A 25,185-nucleotide genomic window follows, 5' to 3' on the forward strand; every position below is an offset into this window, starting at 1 on the left:
CGGCCGCGCCCCCTCCTGCTCGCCCACCCCCGGCCCGTCGCGGCGGGGCCGCTCTTGAGGTGGCGGCGGGAGCGCGAACCCCACCGGCACTGGGAACGGGGCACGGCACCAGAACAGCACCGGGCACCGGCTGGGTGAGGGCACCGGCGGCTGAGGGAGACGCGGGGCGGTATCGGATGGGGGTTGGCGGGGACCGGTCTCGAACCGGGGTCCTGCCGGGAGCGGGGGGGACGGGCTCAAACCCGGGGCCCCGGTACAGCCGCCGGCAGCCCCAGCCCCGATCCCCCCAAATCTGGCCTCAGTCCCGACCCCTCCAAGTCCAGCCTCACCCACGGCCCCCAAATCCAGCCTGAACCCTACCCCCTCAAATCCAGCCTCAGTCCCGACTCCCCATATCCAGCCTCAGCCCCGGACCCCAAATCCAGCCTCAGCCCCACCCACCCTTGTGCCCCTAATTCAGCCCCATCCCTGCCTCCCACCATTCAGCCTCAGCCAGGCCCCCTGATGCAGCCTCGGCCCCACCTCCCCAATATCACTGGTACCCCCAGTTCCCCGTCAGACCACTCTGTATCCCCTGTATCTGATTCACCCCCAGCCTCGCACCTATTGCAACCCTATTGTGTCCCCTCCCAGTGTTGCTCTGATCACCTTTATCCCAAATCCGCCCCACTACATCCTGATGCTCCCATTCCCCCCATTGAATTCTGACCCCCCCATTGCAGTTTAGTCCCCCATTGCAACCCCCTATTCCCCTGTTGTGGCTTGATCCTGCCATTCCGCCCAGTGCGACCCTCCCAGCACCCCTAATTGCATCCTGACCCCCCTATTCCCCCTCTTTGTAAATCCCCCAGCCCCCCATTGCCTCCTGACACTCCCATTTCCCCCCACTGCAGCCCCTCCAGCCCCTCCATTGCATCCCAACCCCCACCTTGCCCCCCATTACAATCCCCTCAATCCCCATTCCCACCTGACCCCCATCCCCTCATTATCATCCTCACCCCTACTCCCCCCACTCCTCCCCACCCCGAGCACCCCCATTCACCCCCTCCCCATCAATCCCCCAGTCACCCCCTCAACCCCCTGCTTCAAGCCCCCACTCACCCTCTCACCCTTAATTCCCCCCATCCCAAACCCTCATTCACCCTCTCGCCCCACAACTTCCCCCCCAACCTCCCCCACCCCCAGCCCTCCACTCACCCTCCCAAGCCCCCATTCACCCTCTCCCCCACAACTGCTCCTACCCCAAGCCCCCCTTTTACCCTCTCCCCTCTGAAGCTCCTTCATTCACCCTCTCCCCTCACAATATCCCCCCTCACCCCAAGCTTCCCCTTTACCCTCTCCCCACTCAGGCCTCCTCATTTGCTCTCTCCTCCTCCCCAAGCCCTCCAGTCACCCTCTCCTTCCACAACCTTCCCCTACCCCAAGCTCCTCTTTTAGCCTTTCCCCCTTTAATCTCCCCGTTCATCCTCTCCGCGCCACCCAAAGCCCCCTATTCACACTCTCCCCATCATCCCAAGCCCCCCACTCCCCCTGTCCTCCCACGGTCCCCCTCCCCACAATCCCCCATTCACCCTCTCCTCCTCACCCCATGCCCCTCTCCCCAGCCCTCCCTGACCCCGTGACCCTCTTCCCCAGCCCCGTGCCCCTATCCCCAGCCCCCTTGACCCCGTGCCCCTCTCCCCAGCCCCCAGCCATGGCGTGCAGCCTCAAGGACGAGCTGCTGTGCTCCATCTGCCTGAGCATCTACCAGGACCCGGTGGGGCTGGGCTGCGAGCACTACTTCTGCCGCCGCTGCATCACCGAGCACTGGGTGCGCCAGGAGCCGCAGGGCACCCGCGACTGCCCCGAGTGCCGCCGCACCTTCCCTGAGCCCACGCTGGCCCCCAGCCTGAAGCTGGCCAACATCGTGGAGCGCTACAGCGCCTTCCCCCTGGATGCCATCCTGGGCGCCCAGCGCAGCCCCTTCCCCTGCAAGGACCACGAGAAGGTGAAGCTCTTCTGCCTCACCGACCGCGCCGTCGTCTGCTTCTTCTGTGATGAGCCGGCCGTGCACGAGCAGCACCAGGTCACCAACGTGGACGACGCCTTCGAGGAGCTGCAGGTGGGTCCCTATGGGATTCCCTACCCCGAGTGGCTCCTTGGGGCTGCTGTGTCCAGCTGGTCCCTCTTGCTTCTGTGGTAGTGCCCATCCCTTTTGTCCCTGCACCCATCCTGAGCCCGTGGGGGTCAGTCCTGTGGCTTCCTCCTATCTGTCTGTCCCTGCACCCCTTCTTTTCCCTCTCAGGGTCAGCCCTGTGCCTGCATCCTGTCATTCTGTCTGTCCCTGCACCCCTCCTGTCCCCATGGAGGTTCAAAGGGGTCAGTCCCATGGCTTCCTCTGGTCTGTCTGTCCCAACAGCCCTCCTGTCCCTGTGGGGGTCGTCCCTCTGCCATTTTCCTGTCTGTCCCTGCACCTCTTCTTTTCCCTGTGGGGTCAGTCCCATGCCTTTCCCCATCAATCTGTCTGTCTCTGCACCCCTCCTGTCCCCACAGGGGTTAGTCCTGTGACTTCCTCTTGTCCGTGTGTCCCTGCACCCTGTGTTTCCCTGCACTCCTTTTCCCTGTTGGAGTCAGTCCCACGGCTCCCTCCTGTCTGTCTGTCGCTCACCCCTCCTGTCCCCATTGGGGTCAGCTCCATGCCTTCCTCCCATCTGTCTGTCCCCACAGCCCTTTTGTCTTCCTTGGGGTCAGCCCCATGCCCTCCTCCTGTCCATCCATCCCTCCATCCATCCCTCCATCCATCCATCCACACTTCTGCTGCTGCTGCTGCTGCCCCCCTGGGATCCCCCTTCTCCATCCCCTCTGGGAGTCCTTAGGAACCCTCAAACCACCCCATGGCTCTGCTGAGCTGTCCCCCAAGCAGGACCTTCTAATCCAGGCCCTGCTACCACCTACCCCAGGCAGGACCCTCATTCCACAGGGACCATTCCCGGCCTGGCCATCCCACAGCCCCATAACCCCATGGTTGGTTCGGGCGGGAAAGCTCCTTGTGGCATCCCTTTTTTCCCCAAATGCCCTGTTCATGGATTTTCCCTCCCTGTCCCCAGCGGGAGCTGAAGGAGCAGCTCCAGGGGCTGCAGGAGAGTGAGCGTGGCCACACGGAAGCCCTGCAGCTCCTCAAGAAGCAGCTGGCCGAGACCAAGGTACATGTGGGGACACCACTGTCACCCCTGGGGACCCCCTATTTTTCCCCAGCCCTTCACAGCCCCCCAAAGCAGAATTGGGGTCAACCCCATTGCCACCCCGATGACCCCAATCCTGACCCTTACCAGCCTGGTTTTGGAACTTCCAAACACTCCAAATTCCACAATTTCATGGATTTGCCCCATTTTTTACTTCTGTGGTACCCCAAAATCCCTCCATGGGGCTGCTCACCCCTCTGTAATTTCCTGCAGTACTGCTTTGATTTACTTTTTAAATTAATTTAATTAATTATCTCCTCACTTAGGGGTTCAGTATCCAGCAAGGTTCAATTTTCTCCCCATCCCCACCAGCGACTGGGTGTTTTAAGGTCTAGAGGTTTTTAGGGGTTATTTTAGGTTTTTTTTTTTTTAGTTTAGGTTGGTTTCTTGGGGTTTTTTTTAGGGGGTTTTAAAGGTGTCATTTGAGGGGTTTTAGAGTTTATTAGAGGTTTTTAGGGAGAGGTTTAGGGTTTTTAGAGAGTCTCTTTAAAGGTTCTTTAAGAGCTCTTTAAAGTTTTTTGAGAGGTTTTTTCAGGGTTCTTTTGGAGATTCTTTTAGGGTCCTTTGGAAGGGTCTTTGGGAGGTTCTTTTAGGTTCTTCAGGAGGTTCTTTTAGGGTTATTTTAGGGCTCTTGGGGGGGTTCTTTTAGGGTTCTTTGAAAGGTTCTTTGAGAGGTTTTTTTAGGGTTCTTTTAGGTTTTTTTGGGGAGGTTCTCTTAGGGTTCTTCAGAAGGCTCTTTGGGTGGTTCTTCTAGGATCCTTTCAGTCCATTTTTTAAGGATGCAAGATCAAATCCACCCTTGTAGCCCCCAGAATTCCCTGATCTGATGCCCTTTTAGATACTTATTTGGGGATTAAGGAACTCACAGAGTGACCAGCAGAGCTTTGGGTGCTCCTAACCCCCCGTTGCACCCCAAGTCCTCAGCCAAGAGCCTGCGGGCGACGATCGGGGAGGCATTCGAGCGGCTGCACCGGCTGCTGCGGGAGCGGCAGAAGGCGATGCTGGAGGAGCTGGAGGCTGACACGGCGCGGACGCTCAGCGACATCGAGCACAAGATCCAGCGCTACAGCCAGCAGCTCCGCAAGGTCCAGGAGGGCACCCAGATCCTGAAGGAGCGCCTGGCCGAGGCGGACAAACACGTCTTCCTGGCTGGCGTGGCGTCCCTCTCCGAGAGGTGGGTGGCAGCGGGGATGGCGGGGTCCCTGGTGTCACCCCCACCTCGGCACTGTGTGTTCTCCGCAGGCTGAAGGGGAAGATCCATGAGACCAACCTGACTTACGAGGACTTCCCCACCTCCAAGTACATGGGCCCACTGCAGTACACCATCTGGAAATCCCTCTTCCAGGACATCCATCCCGGTGAGGACACAGGGACGGGGGAGTGGCGGGCGATGGGGAGGTCATCAGGGACAGGGACACACCAGTGAGGGATGGGGGCACACTGGTGAGGGACAGGGTTGGAGGCATCACCAGCAAGAGATGGGGACAGGGACATCACCAACGAGGGATAGGGACATCACCAGTAAGGGACAGGGACGTGGCCATCTCTGAGGGACAGGGACATCACTGATGAGGGGTAGGGACATCACAGGCAAGGGATGGGGATGGGAACACATCAGTGAGGGATGGGAACACCCTGGAAAGGGACAGGGATGGGGACATCACTGGTGAGGGTTAAGGACACACCAGTAAGGGATGGGGACATCCCTGATAAGGGGCATGGACACACCAGTAGGGATATAAGAACAGGAATTTTGTCACAGGCAGGGGATGGTGACATCACCAGTGAGGGATAGGGCGGCACTGGTGAGGGATGGGGACAGGGACATCATCGCTGAGGGATGGGAACATATTGGTGAGGGTTTGGGATACACTAGTGAAGAATGAGGATATCACCAGTGAGTGACAAGGACACACTGGTGAAGGATAGGGACATCACTGACAAGGAATGGGATTGGAGACATCACCATTGAAGGACAGAGACACACTGGTGAGGGGTAGGACTAGGGACATTACCAGTGAGGAGTGAGGACACACCAGTGAGGGATGGGCATGGGGAGAACAGTTGTGAGAGAAGGGAATGTCACTGGCCAGGGATGGGGACATCACTGGCAAGGGATGAGGATGAACACACCAGAGAGGGATGGGATGGGGCCATGACTTTTGAGGAAAGGGGTTGCTGCTGCCTGGGGACAGTGACATCAGTGATGAGCGGCAGGGAGGGAAGGGGATGGGACCGTCGCCAGTGAGGGACAGGGACCCACTGATGAGAGCAGTGGTAGGGACATCACTGGCAAGGAGTGAGGATGAGGACACTGGTGAGAGAAGGGGATGGGAACATCACCAGTGAGGGACGGGGACACACCAGTGAGGGAAGGGGATGCAGTGCCAAGGGATGGGGACGTCACTGATGAGGGGCAGGGACGCGCTGATGAGGACAAGGACAGGGCCATCACTGACCTAGGGATGAGGATGAGGACAGGACACCCCAGTGAGGGATGGGGACAGGGCCACCCCGGTGACTTTCCCCCTATCCCTGCTGTGTCCCAGTGCCAGCAGCGCTGACGCTGGACCCCGGCACTGCCCACCACCGCCTCATCCTGTCAGACGACTGCACCATCGTGGCCTACGGCAACCTGCACCCGCAGCCGCTGCAGGACTCGCCCCGGCGCTTCGATGTGGAGGTGTCGGTGCTGGGCGCTGAGGCCTTCGGCGCTGGGGTGCACTACTGGGAGGTGGTGGTGTCCGAAAAAACCCAGTGGATGATCGGCCTGGCCCATGAGGCTGTGACCCGCAAGGGCAGCATCCAGATCCAGCCGAGCCGCGGGTTCTACTGCATCGTGATGCATGACGGGAACCAGTACAGCGCCTGCACCGAGCCCTGGACGCGGCTCAACGTCAAGGGCAAGCTGGAGAAGGTGGGCGTCTTCCTGGACTATGACAAGGGGCTCCTCATCTTCTACAACGCCGATGACATGTCCTGGCTCTACACCTTCCGGGAGAGGTTTCCCGGGAAGCTGTGCTCGTATTTTAGTCCTGGGCAGAGCCATGCCAATGGGAAGAACGTCCAGCCGCTGCGGATCAACACTGTCCGCATCTAACGGGGGGTTTTGGGGTGTCCCCCCACCCTGACGGGTGTTTTCCCGGTCCAGGAACTGGTCTTGGTGCTGGGCAGGATCTGGCATTCCGCCCGCTTCTCTCGGTCCTGTGCTTCCAGGGAATCCCAGTGCGGGGGGCTGGGATACGGCAATAAAGGATTTGGAGAGAAGGGGCTGGGTGGTGAAGAGCCCCAGGGTGGGGGTGCTGGGATGGGCTGGGGGCACCGTGGGGTGCCACAGCAGGGGTCTGTCACTGTGCTAGGGGTGCCACACTGTGCTGGGGCCGTTGTGCCCTGGTCTATGGCACTGTGCCATGGTGGGCTGTACCGTGGCAGAGGTCTCTCACCGTGCCAGGGGGTACCGTGGGTGTCACACCATGCCGGCGGTCACCATGCCACGGGACACGTACTGTGGCATGGGTGCCACACGTACAGCACCGTGGCCTGGTGTGCCATGCCAATGTGTGCTGTGCCGGGCCGGGCTGTGCCACGGTGTCCCCAAGCATGGGCAGGGCTCCGTATGTCCATGGAGGGGACACTCTGTGTATTGGAATGTACAGGAGGAGCTGAGCTGTGTAGGGTGGGCTGTACAGAGGGTCTGGTATATGGGGAGTGGGCTGTATACAGGAGGTAATACAGAGGGGGTGCCGTGTGCAGGGGGTATGATACACAGGCAGTGCTCTGTACAGGGGGTGTGATGTGTTGGGGTGGGCTGTACAGGGATATGGTGTATGGGGGTTGTAATGTGTAGGGACTGCACTGTATAGGGTTCGGTATATGGGGGTTGTATGTAGGGGCTGGTCTGTATGGGGCTGTGATCTGTAGAGGGGGGCTATGTAGGGGGTGTGGTATATGGAGGGAGATGTCTAGTGGGTGAGCTATGTGGGGCCATGATACACAGGGGTGGGTTGTACAGTAGAGTGATATATGGGGTGATGTTTAGGGCCCGGGCTGTGTCAGGAGTATGGTACAATGGGGGAGATACATAGGGGTGAGCTGTATATGGTGATATATAGGGGTGGGCTACTTAGAGGAGGGATAGGTAGGGGGGTGATATATCAGGGCGGGCTGTGTGGGGGGTGATGTATCGGGGGTGGGACACAGCAGCGCTGGGCAGTGAGAGACAAGTGCGGCACCGGGGGGACAGCGGGAGCGGCACGGGGGGGACACCGGGAGCGGCCCCGGTCCCCGCCCGCCCGCCCGCCAGGCGGCGCTGTGGCAGCCTGCCCGTGGGCTCCGCGCGTGCGCTCAGGGCGGGTAATCGAGCGCCGAGTGGCGGAAGCGGTTCGCCGCCATCTTGCTCCGGGCACAGCCCCGCCGGTACCGGGGAGTGCGGGGGGGCAGCGGGGGGCTGGGAGAGTGAGGGGGCACCGGGGCACTGGAGGGGGCTGAGGCGCCACTGTGGGCCTGGGAAGGATCTTGTGAGGCACTGAGCGCTCGGAGTTGTGGGAGTGGGGTGCCTGTGGGTGTGGAGGAGGCTGTGAGGCATGAGGGGCGCCTTGTGGGGCGCTGAGGGTGGTGGGGTTTATGGGGGGCTGGGGAGATGGAGAGGGCTTTGAGGGGCCTGGGGGGCTTGGGACGGTGGTCTCTATGGGCAGTGGGGTGCAGGGGGGGCTGTGAGGATGGAGAGGAGGTTGGGGGGCTTTAGGACAGGGGTGTCTGTGGGGTTGGGGGTGCTCTGGGGCCGATAGGGGGTGGGGAGATGGGGCCGCTGAGGGAGCTGGGGAATGGGGGGTGACGGGAGGAAGCCTTGGGGGGCCCTGTGGGACTCCCTGTCTGTGGGGGTGTGGCGGCACCTGAGAGGCTCAGGATGGATTTGGGAGTCAGGATGGGTTTGGCGGGGGGAGGGCGTCTCCGTTGAGGCTCAGGCTGGGATTGGGGGCGGGGCCTTCTGTAGGGTTTAGGATGCATTTAGGGGTCACCTGTAAGGCTCAGAATGCGTTTGGGGGTCACCTGTCGGGCCCAGGATGGATGTGGGGGGAGTCCCCTGTGAGGGTCAAGATGCTGTTGGGGCACCCCGTGTGACCCTCGGTTGTCCGGGGGGCCTGCGTGGGTGGGCCGGGGGCCCCGGGTTGACTCCCCCGTGCCGCAGCCATGGATGCGGGCGCGGGGGCGCGCAAGGAGCGGCCGAAGCCGCGGGAGCCGGCGGCTCGCCTGGAGAAGGCCAAGCAGAGGTCGGCACAGCAGGAGCTGAAGCAGCGGCAGCGGGCGGAGGTGGGAAGGCGGGAATGGGGAGGGACACGGCCCAGCCCTGGCCGAACCCCCGTTGCCATCTGCCCTTTCCCAATCCCAGATCTACGCCCTGAACCGGGTGATGACGGAGCTGGAGCAGCAGCAGTTCGACTCCTTCTGCAAGCAGATGCAGGGATCCGGGGAATGATAGCCCGGCCCCCGCCCTCCCTCCCCCTTCTTTTCTAATCCCCCGGTATTTATTATCAAATCGCTCTTTTTATATCAATAAAATCTGTGCTGGTTCTCTGTCTCACGGCTCCTGCTTGCTCCGGGTGAGAACGGCGTGGGGGAGGCCGGGGCAGGGCCGGGGCCAGAGCAGCTGCGGTGCCGGGTGCCAGCTCCAGCCATGGCCCCGTCCCGACATTCCCTGCTGCGGGGAAGGGTCCTGCCCTCCTGGAGCTGGGATTTGTCCCGGGGGGACACAGCAGGAGCCACATCTCGCAGCTGCTCCTGCTGCTGGAGCCTCCCTGGGGATCCTGAGTGTTTCTCCAGCACCAGGTTTGACCTTCGCTTCCTTCCTCCACCCACACCCTGCGTGCTCCAGCCGCCACTGTCCGGCAGCCTCCGGCTTTCCAGAGACTTTGGATCAAATCCTGCTTCCCCCCTTCCCTGCCCCAGCAATGACGCAGTGAGGGGGTGAAAGTAAACCACATTTGGGATGGTATTTCCCTGCAGCCACGGGTAAGTGGCAAATTCCAAACTGTTCCCAGTGAATCCCGTGTCCAAAACCCTCTGGAAGTTTGATCAGCATCTTCTGCCCCCCACCCAGGGAGGGCCTTCCTCATTTTTGGAGTGTGAACCTCCCTTTGTAATGAATTCCCACTGGGCAGTGGGAGCGATCCCTAAACTTCAGTTTCCTGTGCAGACAAGGGCTTGGGGGTCTCTTGTCAGGGCAAACCCTAAATTTCCTGTTTCCCAAGGATTTGGGGGTCTCTGCTGTTGGTGTGGGGGGATGGGGGTTCCCTCACCTCCCTCCACAAGGGATAGGGATTTTGGGGCTTCCCTGATGTTGAGCCTTTCTCTTTTTTTACCTTAGCAGGCTCCCTTTGCTACCCAGATTCAGTGGGAAGAGCAAAGGGAGGAAGCAGCACCCGGAGCAAGGATGAGGAGGATGAGGATAAAGAAGGCTTTACTAGGCTCTAGGGAGGGCTCAGACCTTGCAGCTCCAGAGGGCGAAGGGAAAGACGATGTAGGACATGGCCCAGGCCAGGCAATAAACCGCAGCCACCGCCGCTGGAGCCAGGAGGACAGCCACCACCCCTACGGAGCAGGAGAATCCTTGGGGATCTGCTCTTCCTCACCTTCCACCGCCATCCCGACAGGTTCATCCCATCCTTACCTCCAGCATAAACCAGTTTCTTCCAGAGCTGTGACTCCAGCACCCTGTCGTGGGGGTAGAAGCCACAGTCGGCCATGAACAGGATCATCGCGGCCGCGGCCACGCGGAGCAGGGCCACGTGTCCCCCGGTGAGCAGGAAGGTGCTGGCCAGCAGCGCTGAGGCGTAGGGGCAGGGCAGCCCCCGGTAGGTGAAGGGGATCCCTGTGGGGTGCCAGGAGGTCAATGTGGGGGGCAGCACCCCAAATCCCCCCACGCCCAGGGTTCATCTTACCGCTGGAGAAGAAGCAGAGGCGGGCAAAGACGGCCAGCACGTAGGCAAGAGTCAGCAGCCCCCCCAGCACCCCCTGGGGCTGCAGCAGCAGTGCCGTGCCCAGCCCAAACGTGGTGAAATCCGCAAAGTCATCCAGCTTGGCACCTGTGGGGGCAGCGAGGGGCAGGGGCCAGGTGGGCATCGGGCATGGGGGACACCCCATGGGTCACCCCTGGGCCGGGGGGATGCACTCACCCAGCGCCGAGCAGGCGTCGAGCTGTCGGGCCACGGCCCCGTCGGCCAGATCCAGCAGGAAGCCCAGGAGCAGCAGCCAGCAGGAGTGCTGGTATTGCCTGGAGGAACAACCCCACTTCTCAGCCCCTGCTCCCCCATTTTCACCACCTTTCTCCCTTTTTTGCCTCATCTATTGAGGGTGGAGAGGTAAGCCCAGCCACCAGATTGGCCACAAAGAGTGCAAAACTGGGGTGATCTCCACTGGTCATCCCATCTTTGCCCTATTTCCCCTTTTTTCCAGCAAAAGCGGGGTGACCCCCACTTTGCAACCTGCTTTTTCATCCTGTTTTTCTTTTTTTTTTTTTTGCCTCATTTCCCCTCCTTCCCCCCACTTAACTTTGGATGAAGGAGAGCCTGAATATGGAGGTTGGCTATGGAGGGAGCAGATCCAGGGTGACCCCCACTTCCCAATCCTCTTTTTCACCATATTTCCACCTTTTCCACCCTATTTTCCCCTTTTTCATCACATTTTCCCCATTTTCCAGAAAAAGTGGGGTGATTCCCACTTTTCAGCCCTCTTTTTCACCCCTTTTCAGCCCATTTCCTCCATTTCCCCCCCTCATCTATTGATGCTGCAGAGGCCAAAGGAGAGAGCCTTTGACCATGGAGACAGCCAAACCATGGTGTCCTCCACTTTTCATCCCTGTTTCTCACCCATTCCCCCATTTTTCTAGCAAAACCAGGCTGGCCCCTGCTTTTCTACCCAATTTTCACCTAATTTCCATCTTCTTGCCCCCCTTTCCTCCTTTTTCCAGCAAACAGGGCAAAACACACTTTTCTACCATCTTTGCCCTCCCATTTCCCCCTTTTCCCAGAAAAAACAGGGCAACCCCCACTTCTGTGCATCTTTTTCACCACATTTCGTCTCCTTTTATCCCATTTCCCCCTTTTTTTCCCCAGCTATTGATGCTGCAGAGGCTGGACGTGAGCCCGGCCACCAGCTTGGTCACAGAGAGGGCAGAACCAGGGGACCCCCACTCCCCAGCCCCATTTTTCACCCCGTTTTTCCCAGTTTCCCCCACCTGTTGACGCTGCAGAGGATGGAGGAGAGCCCAGCCAGGAGGTTGGCCACGGAGAGCCCGTTGGCCGCGTTTTTCCGGAGGAATTCCAGTGCCCGTCCCCATCCCGCTTGCTCACTCAGCACCAGCTTCTTGGTGGACTGGAAAATACCTACAACCCCCGACCGTGTTCCAACCAGGGAGGGCTGCAGCCCCCCCAAAAAATAGCAGGTTGGTGCAGGGGTTCCCCCTCCTCAAACCAAAATCCCCCAAAATCCGTTTAGGAAGCAGCAGGGGGTAGATTTGTGCAAGCTCTGCTGCTGAGCTCCCCACCGGCGGCCAAAAATGGAATAAAAGAGGCCAAAAAAGCAAAGAAATTAAGAAAAAGAACCGTAAAACATAATAAAATAAAGACAAATTAAGCCAAACCCAAGCTTAGACTAAAAGCCAACCCCGGTTTAAGCTCTATGGATCTTATATACCTATCGGGCTAAGCTTTAGGGAAAGAATTTAAGGGTCCTGTCCTTTGCCCCCCGCCTTTGCCGTGTCCCAAAGCCAGGCAGATCCTTCATCTGAAAGAAAACAGGACGTCAGAGCAAAACAAACCCCCCGAGCCCCCTCAGAGCCCCCCCGAGCTGCTCCGGGCCGAGCCCGCGTGGGCTCATCGCCGGAATGCCACCAGAACAGCTCCCCAGGTGGGAAAACCAGGAAGAACCGCAGGACAGCTGAGCTTTCGGGGGTCGGCGGCTCCGAGCGCCGCGGCGAGAGCGACCTTTGGACACCGCGCCCGGAGCCGCCGGCTCGGGCTGAGCCGGCAAAATCCCCCCTGAGCCCCGGGACGGGCGCTCCTGCTTTAGCGGAACCGGGGATTTTTGGGGGTCTGAGGCCATGCTGGGTGCTACACCCCACCTTTATCCCTCAGTTTGGGGAAACTGGTGAGTTTGGGATCTTCGAAAGCTAAATGGGACTTCGGGATTTGCCGTCCCTTCCCAGCGCCAGGCAGGACCGGAGCCCTGGGAATGTTCCGGAGCTGTCGCAGCACCGGATCCAGGGACCTGTGAGCGTCACAGCACCCGGGCACTGCCGGGGCTTCCAAACTCGCCCGTTCCTGGCATTTCTCGCCCCAAAATCAAAGTGCCGGGATGGGAGGGAATTCCTTAGCACTGCGCCGCTCCCGCTGCTTTTATCACTACGGGGGGGGGGGGAAGCAAGGTGATTTGGGTTCTTCCCAGGTGCGCTACAAGGGGGTTGTGCCCCCGGGGCTATCTCACCCCCCGCCCCAAGGCGCAGGGAAAAGGGGTTCAGCCACAGGAAATGCAAAGTTAACCTATTTGGGGGGGCCAATTCATTTTTTTTTACGGTTTTCTGCCCCAGTAACCCTAATTTTTCTACTAACCCCAAATGATGACTTTTAGGGATGGGGGACACCTCGCAAGGGGCCGAGCGGCATCCAGGTGACACTTACCGACCGGCGGTGACACCATCCACATGGCAGCGGCGGCCGTGGCAGCGGTGACAGTGACGCCCCGGCGAGGGGAAACTGAGGCAGGGGCCGCTCCGTGGGGCTCCGCGCGGTGCCGCGTTATATAAGGAAAAGCCTCCCGGGCTGAGTCACCCGGCGGGGGTGGGTCCGGCCAGAGGCCACGGACACGGACACGGGGGGTTCGCAGCCGCTTGGCACCACCGGCGAGGGAGGAGCTGCCCTGGGGGGCCGGGGGGCCATGCCAGGCTCGCGGTGCCCCTGCCAGCCTCCCAGCACCCCTGCCAGCCTCCCAGTGCCCACGCCAGGCTCACAGCACTGGTGCCAGGCTTGCAGTGCCTGTGCCAACCCTGCAGCGCCGGTGCCAGGCTCGCAGCACCCGTGCCAGGCTCGCAGCACCCGTGCCCAGCCACAGCGCTGGTGCCAGGCTCGCAGCACCCACACCGTGCCCACAACAGCAGGACCGGGCTGGCAGCACCCGTGTGGCACTGATAACACCTATATCACACTCACAGCACGAGTGTCACTCTGATAACACCTGGATCCATCTCACGGCACCAATTCCAGGCTCACTCCTCACCTTCTCCAGGTGTGGGCCATCTATGCCATGCTCACAGCACCTTTGGTAACCTTGCAGCCCCTTCGGCAGGCTCACACCACCGACACCCGGCTCATGGCACCCATCCCACACTCCAGCACCCATCCCACACTCCAGCACCCATCCCGCACTCATGGAACACATGCCAGGCTCTCACAGCCCATCCCAGGATTGCACCATCCGTGCCAGGCTCACAGCACCCATTTCCAGCTCACAGCACCCCTGGCAGGCTCACAGCACCCACCCCACACCCACAGCACCCACCCCACACCCACAGCACCCATCCCACGCTCACAGTACCCATGCCAGGCTCACAGGACCTGCCAGGTCTGTACCAGCTGTATCACAGTTCTCATGCCAGACTTGTAGCACCCGTGGCGGCCTCACGGCACCCACGGCAGTCCCACAACCCCCACACCCATCCCACAATACCCACACCCAATCCCACAACATCTACATGAGTTCCACAGCCCCACAACCAGCCCCTGGCACTGCCATACTCCTGCTCTGCACCCCGCTGCCACCCCAGGGATGGCACCCAAAAGGTGTCACCACCCAGTGCCATCCCATCAGCAATTCCTGTCAGTGGCACCGGGGTCACAGCTGGTGCCCCCTACCCTCACCCACTGTGCTGGGCTGGGTCACCTTGTCCCCCACCCTGGGCCTCTGCCAGGTGGCCCCAACTTGTGCAAGGGTGTCACGAGTTGGGGGAGCTCAGCCTCTCCCTCCCCTGGAGCAAAGGGCCGGCGATAGCGAGGGGCTGCCGGGGGAGGCGACGCCGGGGCCACCACCGGGAGAGCAAAGGTCCCTGAGGACACGATGACGAGGGGCCCATAAAACTTATACAGCCTGGTGCTGGAATTTTCCACCCAGCTCCCAGTGGGAATTGGGGGGTACAGCAGCACCCATGGCTGCAGGGTCCCAGGGTGGGGGGAGGGCCTGGGGTGCCCCGTTGGGGGGTCCCAGGGTGCTGGTGCACGGGGGGGCACCGTGAAAGGGCTCTTTGTTCGCTGGTCACGCGCTGGTGCTGGCGGTTGCGAAGCGACAGCCAGGCCAGGAGGGCCACGATCATGGGCGTCCGGCCCTGGGGCACCCCAAGGGGGCCATCCCGGAGCCTCAGGGGGGCCCAGCCCCGTGGGGGACAGGACGTCACTGGGTGCCCATTGACGGGCACCGGGGCCATCCCTGTGTCCTCAGGGCACCCAGAGCCACTGCACTGATGTGTCTTGGGGTGTCTTTGGCAGCAGGGTGCCATGGCACGGGGCACCTTGGAGTGCTTGGCCCTGTGTCACCGGGGTGTCTGAGAGTGCCCATTCCCGTGGCACCTGGGTGCCCATCCCTATGGGATCTGGGTGTCTGAGGGTGCCATCTCCATGGCATCTAGGTGTCTGTGGGTGTCCATCCCTATGGGATCTGGGTGTCTGTGGGTGTCAATTCCTATGGGATCTGGGTGTCTGAGGGTGTCCATCCCTGTGGGATCTGGGTGTCTGTGGGTGTCCATCCCTGTGGTGTCTGGGCACCCCTCAGTGTCTATCCCCACAGTGTCTGAGTATCACTGGGTGTCTATCCCTGTGACGTTGGCGTGTCTCTGGGTGTCCATCCCCATGACATTGTGCACATCTGGGTGCTCCCAGTACGATTCACTGGTGATGGCACAGCCCCTGCTGCCCCCAGACCCCTCCCCAGCACAGGGACACACTGGTACCAGTTGTTGGTGCTTTATTTGCCCGGTGCCAGGCCGGGGGGTCAATGACAAGGATGCTGCCACGCTCAGTTGTCTCTCATGGTCTGGAAGGGAGAAGCTTCTAAGGGGGGAGGGCAGTACCCCAACACCTTGACACCCCAACACTCCAATAACCCAACACCCCAACACCTTGGCACTATGGCATCCCAACACCCCAAGAGCCTGGCACACTAGTGCCCAGCACCCCAGAGCCCTTTTGCCCCAGCACTGTGGCATGGTGACATCTGGTAACCTGGGACCATGGCACGCTGACAGCCCTGTCCTCTGGTACCCCAGCATGAGGGCACCCCAACACTCTGCACCCCAACAACCTGGCACACCAATACCCTGGCACCATGGCACACCAGCGGCTCAGCATCCTGCCCCCTTTGCCCCCTGGTGCCCTGGCACCTAGCACCCCAGAGCCCTGGTACCCCATTGCCCTGGCACCCAGCACCCCATTGCCCTGGCACCCCAGACCCCTGGTACCCAGCACCCTGCTACGGCATCCCAATTCCCCAGCGCCATGGTAGCCAAATTCTCTGGCACCCCAACACCATGATATCCCAGTTCTCTGGTGCCCTTGTACCCTGACAACCCGGAATCCCATTCCCTGGCATCTTGTGCGCACCTCTGCGATCCAGTCCTCGAAGGCAGACACACGGGTGAACACGGTGGGTTTCTTGGGGGCGTTGCAGCCCAGGGCCGACACAAAGCTGGCGATGCCATGGACCTCCCAGGTCCCATCCTCGGCCTGGCAGTTCAGGGGGCCCCCAGAGTCGCCCTGGGGTGTGGGACGAGGCAGGGTCAGCACCACAGGGGAGCCCGGCATGGTACCCCCTCTGCCCTGGCACGGTACCCACGTTGCATCCGGCCTTCTCGGCACCACCGGCGCAGATCATGGTGTGGCGGATGGCCAGGGCCCCCCACCAGTCGGGCTGGGAGCAGTGCTCATAGTCCACCACAGGCAGCTCCGCCTGCTGCAGCCGGTCCGGCAGCGACCCCCCAGCTGTGGGATCAGAGCACCCTGGGGTCTGCCCGTGGCCCTCCATCCCACATCCATCCATCCATCCATCCATCCACCATCTATCCATCCTTCCATGCATGCATGCATGCATCCATCCATCCCTCCCTCATCCATCCATCATCCATCCATCCGTCCATTCACCATCCATCCACCACCCATCCACCATCCATCCATCCTTCCATGCATGCATGCATGCATCCATCCATCCATCCATCCATCCATCCATCCCTCATCCATCCATCCGTCCATTCACCATCCATCCACCACCCATCCACCATCCATCCATCCATTCACCATCCATCCACCATCCATTCCATCCATCCATTCCATCCATCCATCCACCATCCATTCCATCCATCCATCCATCCATCCATCCATCCATCCATCCATCTCCCCATTCATCTCCATCTGTTCCTCTCTCCCTCCTCCCAACCCTCCCTTATCTCCCCATCCTGCCATCCCTTCAACCATCTCCCCAACCATCCCTCCCTCCCTCTCTCCCTCCCTCCCTCCCTCCATCTTCCCATTCATCTCCCCATCTATCCCTTCAACCCTTCACCATCCCTCCACCCATCCCTCCACCCACCTCCCCACCCATGTCCCCAGCCATCCCTCCATCTCCCCATCCATCCCCCATCCTTCTCCCCATTTCTGCATCCCCACCCCACCCTCCACCTCCCCATCCATTTCCCCATTAATCCCTCCATGCCTCCATCCACCTCCCCACCCACCCCTCCGTGTCCGCCCGTCCCCGCCCGCCCTGCCGCCCCCCGGACGCACTGGTGAGCCGTCCCCAGCCGCTGAGCACGCAGGGGTACCCGTTGGGCAGGATGGAGCCGGCGGGCGGCAGCCGCCCCACCTGCACCTCCGCCGAGAGCGCGGCCGGGCGCTGCAGCTTCAGCAGGGCGATGTCATTGCTGCGCGGGGACACGGGTCAGAGGGGTCGCCGGGGGCGGCACGGGGTCCCCAGCCCCCCAGGGACCCCGCTCACCCGCAGGCCGCGCAGAAGCTGAGCCACTTGGGGTGCACGAAGATGTCATCGGAGTTCACGGGGATGCGCTGCTCGGGGCCCTCCCCGGTGCTCATGTCGTACTCGCCCACCACCACCTGGTACGTGCGGGATTTGCTGCCAGGAAAGGGGAGGATCAGCGGGTGCGGCCCCCCCGGCATCCCTCCTGCACTCGGGACCCTTCCATGCACCAAACTCCCTGCCCTGCACCCGAAATCCCCTCCCTGCACCTCTCCATGCACCAAATCCGCACCCAAACTCACCTCTCTGCACCCTGAACCTTTTCCTGCACCCGAACCCCCCGCCCTGCACCTCCCCATGCACCCACCCTGTACCCAATTCACCTCCCTGCCCTCTGAGCCCCCTTCCTGCACCCATCCTGCACTGCACGCCATCCCTGTGCCCACTTTGCATTTTCACCCCATCCAGGCACTCCTTCCATGCATGTGGCAACCCCTCCCTGCACCCTGAACCCCATCCCTGCACCCTGAACCCCATCCCTGCACCCTGAATGCCCTCCCTGCTCCCAGAACCCCCTCTTGCACTCAGGACTCTCTCCCTGCACCCCCCTGCACCTTTCCCTCTCTCCTGCACCCCTCCCTGCACCCATCCCCGCACTCTGAAGCCCTTCTGCACCCCACAACCATCCCTGCGTCCAACACCCATTTCCGCCCCCCAACACTTATCTCTGCACACCGCATCCCTTCCATGAAGCTCTCCGCAGCCCTCCCTGCACCCCGCACCCCTTCCTGCACACCAGCACCCCTCCTGCACCCTGCACCGCCAGCCCCGGAGCCCTCACGAGATGCAGTGCGCGGCCGTCATCACCCAGTTGGCAGCGATCAAGGTGCCCCCGCAGGTGTGGCGGAAGGTCCCGTCCCGCTCGTACTGCAGCGAGATCTGGGGGGGAGACACCGCTGGGTGCCACCGTCCCCCCACACGGGTGCCACCACCCCGTTCCCCTGTGCCCCTGTCCCCTCACCTGCCAGGGCCAGCTGTAGGGCTCCGCATCTTGCCCATTGACCACCCGGGAGTCCGGCAGCACCGCGGCGCGGACACCTGCGGGGCACGGCACCGTCACCCACCGAGCACACACCCGAGCCTGGGGACACGGAGCGGGTCAGGGGACACTCACCGCCAGCCACCAGCAGCAGGACGAGGCTCAGCATCGCAGCCATGGCTCAAGTGTGGGCGTCCCGGGCACCCGCCAGCCTTAAATCCCCGCTGGTATCGGGAGCACCCAAGGGCACCCCTGGGAATGGGCACCCGGTGCCCAGCTGGGGGCTGGGGGGGTGTTAAACATTAACCTTGGCCTTGGGGGGACGTGGCACCGGCACCCGGCCAGCGGGGACCCTACAGATCCCAAACCCCCCTGTCCCTGCTGCTCCCTACTGCCTCTGTACCCCTCTGTGTACCCCGCGAGTGTCCCACGTCCCCCACAGGCCCTCTGGTCTCCCTGTGCCCCCCACAGTCCCTCTAACTGCTCCTGTGCCCCCCTTAGTCCCCATGACCCACCCCCTGTGCCCCCATAGCCCCCTAACCTCTCTGTGCCCCATAGCCCTCACAACCACCCCAGTGCCCCCCACAGTAACCTCCGTGCCTCCCAGAGTCCCTACAACCCCCCTGTATCCTCACAGTCACCGTAACCACCCGTGCCCCCCATAGTCCCCATATTCCCTGAGCCCCTGGTGGCCCGCTCAGGCCCCTCTGGCCCCCATATATCCTCCCCTGCCCTGGGCCCCAGAGCCCCCAAGCCACCAAGCCCCTATAACCACCCCTGTCCCCCCATACCCCCTGTGCCTTTGGTGTGCCCATATGGCTCCTATAGCCTTCATGGGCTCAGTGCCTCAATGTCCTCCCCTCCTGGACCCCCATAGCCATCCCTTGTGCCCCCCATAGACCCCATGCCCCTGGTGCATCCCCATTTGGCCCCTATAGCCCCTATAGCCCCCATGGACTATATGGCCCCATATATCCCTCCTCCTAGACCCCATAGCACCTACAACTACCCCTGTGCCCCCATAGCACAGGGGTAGCTGTGCCCACACATGCCCACATAGCCCCATTATCACCCCTACCCCCCACAGCCCCTTCCAACGATCCTTGTGACCCCCATATCCCCCATGTTCCCCTACAGCCCCTATGGCCCCCATATACACCCCCTCCGAGAGCCCATAGCCCCTGTGCCCCCCATATGCCCTATGCCCCTGGTAGCCCACATATACATATATCTGGCCTTCATATACAACCCCCTCCCAGAACCCATAGCCCCCATAATCCCCCCCTAGACCCTGTAAACCCTGTGCCCCCATAGCCCCCCTATTTCTGCCATGCTTCTTGTGTTCCCCATATACCCCTATACTGTCCTGTGCCCCAAGAGCTCCCACAGCCTCCCTGCGCCCCTATAGCCCCCCCCCAATATCACCTTATGTCCCTGGTGCCCCCCCATAGACCTGTAAACCTCAGTGTCCCTATAGCCCCTCACCCCAGTACCCCCATAGCCCCTATAGCCCCCTGTGCCCCCATGGTCCCCCTCTACCCTACACCCCTGGTGCCTCATAGCCCCCACACCCCCCTGGTACTCCCAGAGTCCCTATAAATCCCCCTGTGTCCCACATTGCTCCCAAACTTCCCCACGTGCTCGCGGGGCTGTGGGGTCCCCACGCACCCCAGAAACCTCGTGGAAGTTCCCACAGGAGTCCCCCGTGCCCCTCCAGCGTCCCCACGTACCTCCATGACCCTGTAAAAGTTCCCAGGGGTGTCCCAAGGTGTCCCCATGCGCTCCCATGTCCTTGTAAAAGCTCCCAGAGGTGACCCCCCATGTCGCCCCGTGTCCCCATAACAGTTCCTACAGGTGCTCCACAGTGTCCCCACGCACCCCCGTGTCCTCCTGCAAATGTCCAGAGGTGACCCTGTGTCCCCACACACCCCTTGTCCCCGTAAAAGTTCCTACAGGTGCTCCATGATGTCCTGCACCCCTTGTCCCCATAGAAGTTCCTAGAGGTGCACCTCCATTCTCCCCCCACACTTGTGTTCCCATAGAAGTTCCTAGGAGTGTCCCACGGTGTCCCCACGCACCCCTGTGTCCCAGGAGAAGTATCCAGAGGTGACCACCCGTGTCTCCCGGTGTCCCCACTCACCCCCGTGTGTCCATGTGCAACTTCACAGAGGTGTCCCCACGCACCCCGTGCCCTCCTAAAAGTTCCCGGGGGTGTCCCCACGCACCCCGTGTCCCGGTATAAACTCTCAGAGTTGCTCCCCGTGCCCCCCCGCAACTTCCTCGTATCCCTGTAAAGGTTCCCAGGGGTGTCCCCAGGGATGTCCCAGCGCAAGACCCCAGAGCTGTCCCACGGGGTCCCTGCGTCCCGCGTGTACCCCCGTGTGTCCCTCGTGTCCCTGCAAAAGTTTCCAGGGCTGTCCCTCATATCCCCGTGTCCCCGTGCAGGTTCCCAGGGCTGTCCCACGTGTGTCCGTGTCCCCGTGCAGGTTCCCAGGGCTGTCCCACGTGTGTCCACGTCCCCGTGCAGGTTCCCAGGGCTGTCCCACGGTGTCCCCGCGCCCCCGCGTGTCCCCGCTGACGCTCCCCCGCGTCCGTGTCCCGGTGCGCGTTCCCAGCGCTGTCCCCGGTGTCCCCGCGTGTCCCGCTGACGCCCCCCCGCGCCCCCCGTGGGCGCGCGCTCCGTGGCCCCGCCCGCGGGCCGGGGGGGCGGGGGGGGCGGGGCGGGCCCGGGGCGGCGCGGCGGCCGGAGCGGAGCGGAGCGAGCGGAGCGATCGCGGCGGGGCCGGAGCGGGGCAGGAGCGGCGATGGGGCGGCGGGGCCCGGCGGCGCTGGGGACCTCCTGCTGCTGGGGACCCTCCTGGGGGTGAGTGGGGCCGGGGAGCGCGGAGGGGCGGGGTTGGGGTCCCCCCGCCGAGCTGGGAGGTCCCGGGAAGGAGTTGGCGGCCCCGGAGTTGGGGTCCCGCGAAGGAGTTGGGGACCTCTAAAGGATTTGGGGTACCTGAAAGGAGTTGGGGTCTCCACCCGCAGACTTGGGGTCTCTTGTTGAGTTGAAGTCCCCTGTAGGAGTTGGAGTCCCCCCGCGGAGCTGGAATCCCCGAAAGGAATCAGGGACCCGGGAATTGGAATTCCTTGTAGGAGTTGGGGTCCCCCACGGGAGTTGGGGTCCCCGGAGCGGGAATTCCATAGAGCAGTTGTGATCCCCCCGTTTTGGGTTTTGGGATCCCTTAAAGTACTTGGGGCCCTTAAAGGAGTTGGGGTCCCCACACGATTTGGGGATCCCTTAAAGGATTTGGGTACCACGGAGCTGGAATCCCCTGAAGGAGTTGGGGTCCCCTAGAGGAGTTAGGACCTCCTCCCCGAAGTTGGGGATCCTTGTAGGAGTGGGGGTCCCCCACGGAGTTTGTGTCTCTTGAAGGATTTGGGGATCCTTGTGGGAGTTGGGGTCCCCTCAAGGAGTTGGGGGAGTTTTGCTGTGCCCGAAGGGAATCGAGGTTCCCCCCCCCCCAGTGCAAGGCCCAGCACCGTGCTCCGGCCGCTCAGGAAATTGGGGTGTCCCTCCACGTGTGCAGAGGGGGTGCAGGGATCCCAGGGTTATTGGAACTGAGGTCCCCCAGGACACCAAGGAGGTGTGGGGGTCCCTGTTCCTGAAGGGATTGGGGTGTCCCCCCTGTACCAGGGGTCCTTGGCACCCCCCCTCCCTAAGGGACTGGGGGTCCCCCCCTGTACCAGAGTCACGTGGAGACCCCAGGGCCCACTCTGTCCCATCTGGGAGTTGCAGTGTCCCCCCGAAGGAGAGGTGGGGTCCCTCTCCCCATGCCCTGTCCCGCCTGGGAATGGGGTGTGTGGGGTCCCCCTGCCTGTCCCCTATGGGACTTGGGGTCCCCAGGAACTGGGGGTACATGGGGTCACCCCTCCCTATACCCCTATGGAACTGGGTCCCCATGACCCCATGTGGGGTGCCCCAGTCGGGGGGGTCCCCATCACCCCTCCCTGTTCCTTCAGGGAATTGGGGTCCCCCGTGACCCCCGGGTGGGGATGGTTCCCATCACCCCACAAAGCCAGCCATGGTGGTCCAGCCCCCCCTTGCCCCCACACCCCACCGTGGGTGGAGGTCACCCATAACGGCTCATCCTGCTTTTGGGGTGTTCCCCCACCCCGTCCCTACGCCACCCCATCCCCCGCCCCAGCTAAATTTAAAGGGTGATGGCGGCGCCGGTCACCCTAAAAATAACCGTCCCAAAATACCCCCGGGGGGGGGCTGCGTCTGGGGGTGCCCCTGGGGGGTCCCCACCCTGCTGGGGCAGTGGGGCAGGGGGTGACACCTCTGGGTGCCCCCCGGGGGGGTGCGGGGGGGGGGGGGGTTGCGCGTGGGGCTGCGCACTCCCGATTTACGGGGGGGTCCTTGAGTGGGGTGCGGGGGTGATGGCGATGGGGGGGGGGCCGAGGTGGGGGGGCAGGGGGCGGTTTGGGGCTGGGCGGGTGCCCGGGGTGGAGAACAGAGGGGGCCTTGTGCTCGGGGCCATGCTGGCAGCGCGGCCCCCCCTTCCCGTGGGGCTCCCACCCACGGCCGGGGAGCTGGCGGGGACAAAGAGGGGGATCCCCACTTTACAACCCCCCACCCCCCATTCTGCTGAGGCACAGGGGGGGATCTGGGGCCGAGCACCCCAATAACCCCCTCGCCGGGATGTTGGGCCATACATCCCCCCTACAAACGGGGGGGTCCCACGCGCCCCACGGAGGGGTCCGGCGTGGGATGGGGCACGGGGTGCCGCCCCCAAGGGCTGCGAAGGGTTAATTGGGGGTGGGGGGAAGGGAGGGCGAAGCAGGAATGTGCGATAAGATCACCGTGCCCGGGGGGAAGGGCTGGGGAGGGGGGGGGCACCCCACGCTCACCCGCCCGCTTGCGAGTGCGCTCTTGCACACTCGTGTGCCCGGGGCACGCACGAGGGGGGCACGGCCGAGGCTGCTTTGGGGGCCCCGCGCTGCTGGAGAGGCTCATGTCACACCTGGGGGCGTGGGACATTTGGGGCCACCTGGGACATTTGGGGCCACCTGGGGATACTTGGGGCTAGCTGGGGGTACTTGGGGACCCTTGGGCCCGCCGCGCACATGGCCTCTTGCCTTGGGCTCTCTCCCATGGCCAAAGATGGCCCGGCTGGGATGAGGAGGAGGAGGAGGAGGAAGGGGGGGAGGAAGGTCAGCTCAGACGCTGGGTCCTTGCCAGCGCTCCTGGGTTTCCCCCTCGCCATCAAAACCCAACACTCCCCCAAGAAGACTTGTTATCCCGCAAAAAAAATCGACTCCCCCAAAAAATCCTCCCAAAAAATCTGTCTATCCCCAAAGAAAACTATCTCCACCCCCAAATCCATCTCCCCCCGAGCCCATCTCCCTTCCCAAAACCCCCTTATCCCTTCCCCCAAAAATCCATTTTCCCCCCCTAAACCCATCAAACCCCCCCCACTCACCTCCACTCTCCAAAACCCACCTCCCTCCCAAAACCCATCACCCCCCAACCAGTCTCCCCCAGGAAATCATCCCCCAGCTTCACTCCCCACCAAAAAAAAGTACTCCCCTCCAAAACCCATTTACCCCAAAAATACCCAGACTGCACCGCCCCCCCCCCCGCCCCCCTCCACCCCCAGTCCAAGTCCTTTCGGGATAAATTAGGCAATGCCAGCAGGGAGGAATGCAGCCGGGGGGGCACATATTTGGGGCCCCCTGCCTCCCCGGCTGTGGCTTTGACCCCGCAGCTGCTTCACCCCCAAATCCCGGGGGCGGCAGTGGGGGAGGGGGGAGAGCAGCTGCCTGTGCCCCCCCCGGGACCAGCATCCCGCCAGCTGCGCTGGCAGCCCCCCCAAATCCTGGGGTGACCCCCATCCCCCAAACTGGGGGTGGCTCAGTCCTTGGGGACCCCCGGGAGGGGAGAGGAGGGTTTTTTTGGGGAGGGGGGGAAACACCTTTTCACATGACCTTGGGGGAACAATAAGCCGGGGGGGGCGGCTATTAATAACCCCCCCGGTTATTATTCCTGTGCTGCGTCACCTCCTCTTCCTCGCCCGGATGAATTAACGGGGGGGGGCACATCCAGATTTGGGGGCCACTTCAAGATTTCAGGAGCCACATCTAGATTTTAGCGGGGGAACATCCGGACTGGGGGGGACGACATCCACATTGGCTGGGGACGCCCAAATAAGGGGGGGGTCTGAGGTGTTCCCCCAGTCTGGGGTGCAGTTTGGGAGCGGGAGGTGGGCAGGGTGGTGCTTCCTCACCCTCCTCTTCCTCGGCCCCCTCCCCCCACTTTTCCCCAGGGTGCGGGCAGGATTTGGGCCGGGGAGTGGAAAATGTGAGCGGCGGCGGGGCCGTGGCGTCCGGCCGGGCGCGGTGCCCCGGCGGCAGCGGGGGGACCCGGGTGTCCGGGGGGCCCAGGCGTCCGGGGGTGCGGGGCCGTGGCGCGGGGAGGCTTCCGGTAACCGGAGAGGGGGATTGTCCCCGAGCCTGCTCGGACACTGCCGGACACCCGACACGCAGCTGCCCTTCCGCCGGCCGGGCTGGGGCTGCGGCGCCGGGGCTGAGCCCCCGCGGCTCGGTGCACGAGTGGGGGGCGATCCCAGGGCACCGGGGCTAGGGAGCAGGGGCTGAGCCCCGCGGGCTCGGTGCGGGTGTGGGGGCAGCGACAGAGCAGCCACTCGCCGGGTACACGTGTGGGGATGTGGGGCTGAGCACCCACACAATCAGTGCACATGTGGGGAGCAGCAGAGGCCCCCCCCCAGCACACACGGCCTAGTGCCTCAGTTTCCCCCTGCACAGGGGGCTGGGCACCCACGAGGGGCCTCCCCAGCCAGACCCTTTCGGGTGCTGGGTCCCCCCATCCGTGCGGGCGTGCGGCCGCGTGCCCCGTGTGCCCCCCTGTGTCCCCCC

General features: G+C 62.6%; 5 protein-coding genes across 8 annotated transcripts in view; 3 read left to right on the forward strand and 2 right to left on the reverse strand.

Annotated features, from left to right (window-relative positions):
- On the forward strand, window positions 1–6,491 carry LOC104698586 (erythroblast membrane associated protein (Scianna blood group)). Its single transcript, XM_039565869.1, has 6 exons — window positions 1–134; window positions 1,685–2,101; window positions 3,087–3,182; window positions 4,139–4,395; window positions 4,464–4,579; window positions 5,771–6,491. Exons 2-6 carry the CDS (start codon window positions 1,694–1,696, stop codon window positions 6,319–6,321), a joined length of 1,428 nt encoding a protein of 475 aa, XP_039421803.1. The 5' UTR covers window positions 1–134; window positions 1,685–1,693; the 3' UTR covers window positions 6,322–6,491.
- A 1,055-nt stretch (window positions 6,492–7,546) lies between these two features.
- LOC120411385 (small vasohibin binding protein) lies at window positions 7,547–8,799 on the forward strand. Of its 2 annotated transcripts, none has more exons than XM_039565880.1 (3): window positions 7,547–7,637; window positions 8,410–8,531; window positions 8,611–8,799. In XM_039565880.1, the coding sequence occupies exons 2-3, from the start codon at window positions 8,412–8,414 to the stop codon at window positions 8,695–8,697; spliced, it is 207 nt and encodes a 68-aa protein (XP_039421814.1). In that variant the 5' UTR covers window positions 7,547–7,637; window positions 8,410–8,411; the 3' UTR covers window positions 8,698–8,799. The 2 variants fall into 2 exon arrangements, with proteins under 2 accessions (XP_039421814.1, XP_039421815.1); XM_039565881.1 differs by lacking the exon at window positions 7,547–7,637 and adding an exon at window positions 7,719–7,738.
- Window positions 8,800–9,652: 853 nt separating this feature from the next.
- TMEM269 (transmembrane protein 269) lies at window positions 9,653–13,182 on the reverse strand. Of its 3 annotated transcripts, XM_039565879.1 has the most exons (7): window positions 12,896–13,182; window positions 11,961–12,002; window positions 11,455–11,602; window positions 10,394–10,491; window positions 10,160–10,303; window positions 9,889–10,089; window positions 9,653–9,809 (listed from the first exon to the last, which is right to left on the reverse strand). In XM_039565879.1, exons 1-7 carry the CDS (start codon window positions 12,918–12,920, stop codon window positions 9,700–9,702), a joined length of 768 nt encoding a protein of 255 aa, XP_039421813.1. In that variant the 5' UTR covers window positions 12,921–13,182; the 3' UTR covers window positions 9,653–9,699. The 3 variants fall into 3 exon arrangements, 2 of the variants coding, with proteins under 2 accessions (XP_039421813.1, XP_039421812.1); XM_039565878.1 differs by lacking the exon at window positions 11,961–12,002 and having other exon boundaries at window positions 12,896–13,177; XR_005603703.1 differs by lacking the exon at window positions 9,653–9,809 and having other exon boundaries at window positions 9,917–10,089; window positions 11,913–12,002; window positions 12,896–13,162.
- A 2,031-nt stretch (window positions 13,183–15,213) lies between these two features.
- On the reverse strand, window positions 15,214–18,618 carry CELA3B (chymotrypsin like elastase 3B). The gene is made up of 8 exons (XM_039565807.1): window positions 18,403–18,618; window positions 18,250–18,326; window positions 18,070–18,167; window positions 17,250–17,384; window positions 17,039–17,175; window positions 16,095–16,240; window positions 15,863–16,015; window positions 15,214–15,296 (listed from the first exon to the last, which is right to left on the reverse strand). The coding sequence occupies exons 1-8, from the start codon at window positions 18,443–18,445 to the stop codon at window positions 15,279–15,281; spliced, it is 807 nt and encodes a 268-aa protein (XP_039421741.1). The 5' UTR covers window positions 18,446–18,618; the 3' UTR covers window positions 15,214–15,278.
- A 1,967-nt stretch (window positions 18,619–20,585) lies between these two features.
- The window catches only part of HSPG2 (heparan sulfate proteoglycan 2), a 40,766-nt gene continuing 36,166 nt past the window's right edge, over window positions 20,586–25,185 (forward strand). The window contains 3 exon segments of the mRNA XM_039565586.1: window positions 20,586–20,646; window positions 20,795–20,868; window positions 21,064–21,130. Of these exon segments, the coding sequence (XP_039421520.1) occupies window positions 20,586–20,646; window positions 20,795–20,868; window positions 21,064–21,130 (202 nt within the window).

This window comes from Corvus cornix, chromosome 27, assembly GCF_000738735.6.
Source record: "Corvus cornix cornix isolate S_Up_H32 chromosome 27, ASM73873v5, whole genome shotgun sequence".
Taxonomy (NCBI): domain Eukaryota; kingdom Metazoa; phylum Chordata; class Aves; order Passeriformes; family Corvidae; genus Corvus; species Corvus cornix.

What these genes read in the sequence shown, in the direction of transcription:
- LOC120411385 (XM_039565880.1), top strand. Translation starts at nt 8,412, where the DNA reads ATGGATGCGGGCGCGGGGGCGCGCAAGGAGCGGCCGAAGCCGCGGGAG. An exon ending in AGCAGCGGCAGCGGGCGGAG is followed by an intron (nt 8,532 to 8,610) that starts GTGGGAAGGCGG and finishes TCCCAATCCCAG; the next exon opens with ATCTACGCCCTGAACCGGGT.
- TMEM269 (XM_039565879.1), bottom strand. Translation starts at nt 12,920, where the DNA reads ATGTGGATGGTGTCACCGCCGGTCG. An exon ending in CGACGCCTGCTCGGCGCTGG is followed by an intron (nt 10,304 to 10,393) that starts GTGAGTGCATCC and finishes CTGCCCCCACAG; the next exon opens with GTGCCAAGCTGGATGACTTT. An exon ending in GAAACTGGTTTATGCTGGAG is followed by an intron (nt 9,810 to 9,888) that starts GTAAGGATGGGA and finishes CCTGCTCCGTAG; the next exon opens with GGGTGGTGGCTGTCCTCCTG.
- LOC104698586 (XM_039565869.1), top strand. Translation starts at nt 1,694, where the DNA reads ATGGCGTGCAGCCTCAAGGACGAGCTGCTGTGCTCCATCTGCCTGAGC. An exon ending in ACGCCTTCGAGGAGCTGCAG is followed by an intron (nt 2,102 to 3,086) that starts GTGGGTCCCTAT and finishes CCCTGTCCCCAG; the next exon opens with CGGGAGCTGAAGGAGCAGCT. An exon ending in AGCAGCTGGCCGAGACCAAG is followed by an intron (nt 3,183 to 4,138) that starts GTACATGTGGGG and finishes TTGCACCCCAAG; the next exon opens with TCCTCAGCCAAGAGCCTGCG.
- CELA3B (XM_039565807.1), bottom strand. Translation starts at nt 18,445, where the DNA reads ATGGCTGCGATGCTGAGCCTCGTCCTGCTGCTGGTGGCTGGCG. An exon ending in AGCTTCTGCGCGGCCTGCGG is followed by an intron (nt 17,176 to 17,249) that starts GTGAGCGGGGTC and finishes GTCCCCGCGCAG; the next exon opens with CAATGACATCGCCCTGCTGA. An exon ending in CGGCTGGGGACGGCTCACCA is followed by an intron (nt 16,241 to 17,038) that starts GTGCGTCCGGGG and finishes CTGATCCCACAG; the next exon opens with CTGGGGGGTCGCTGCCGGAC.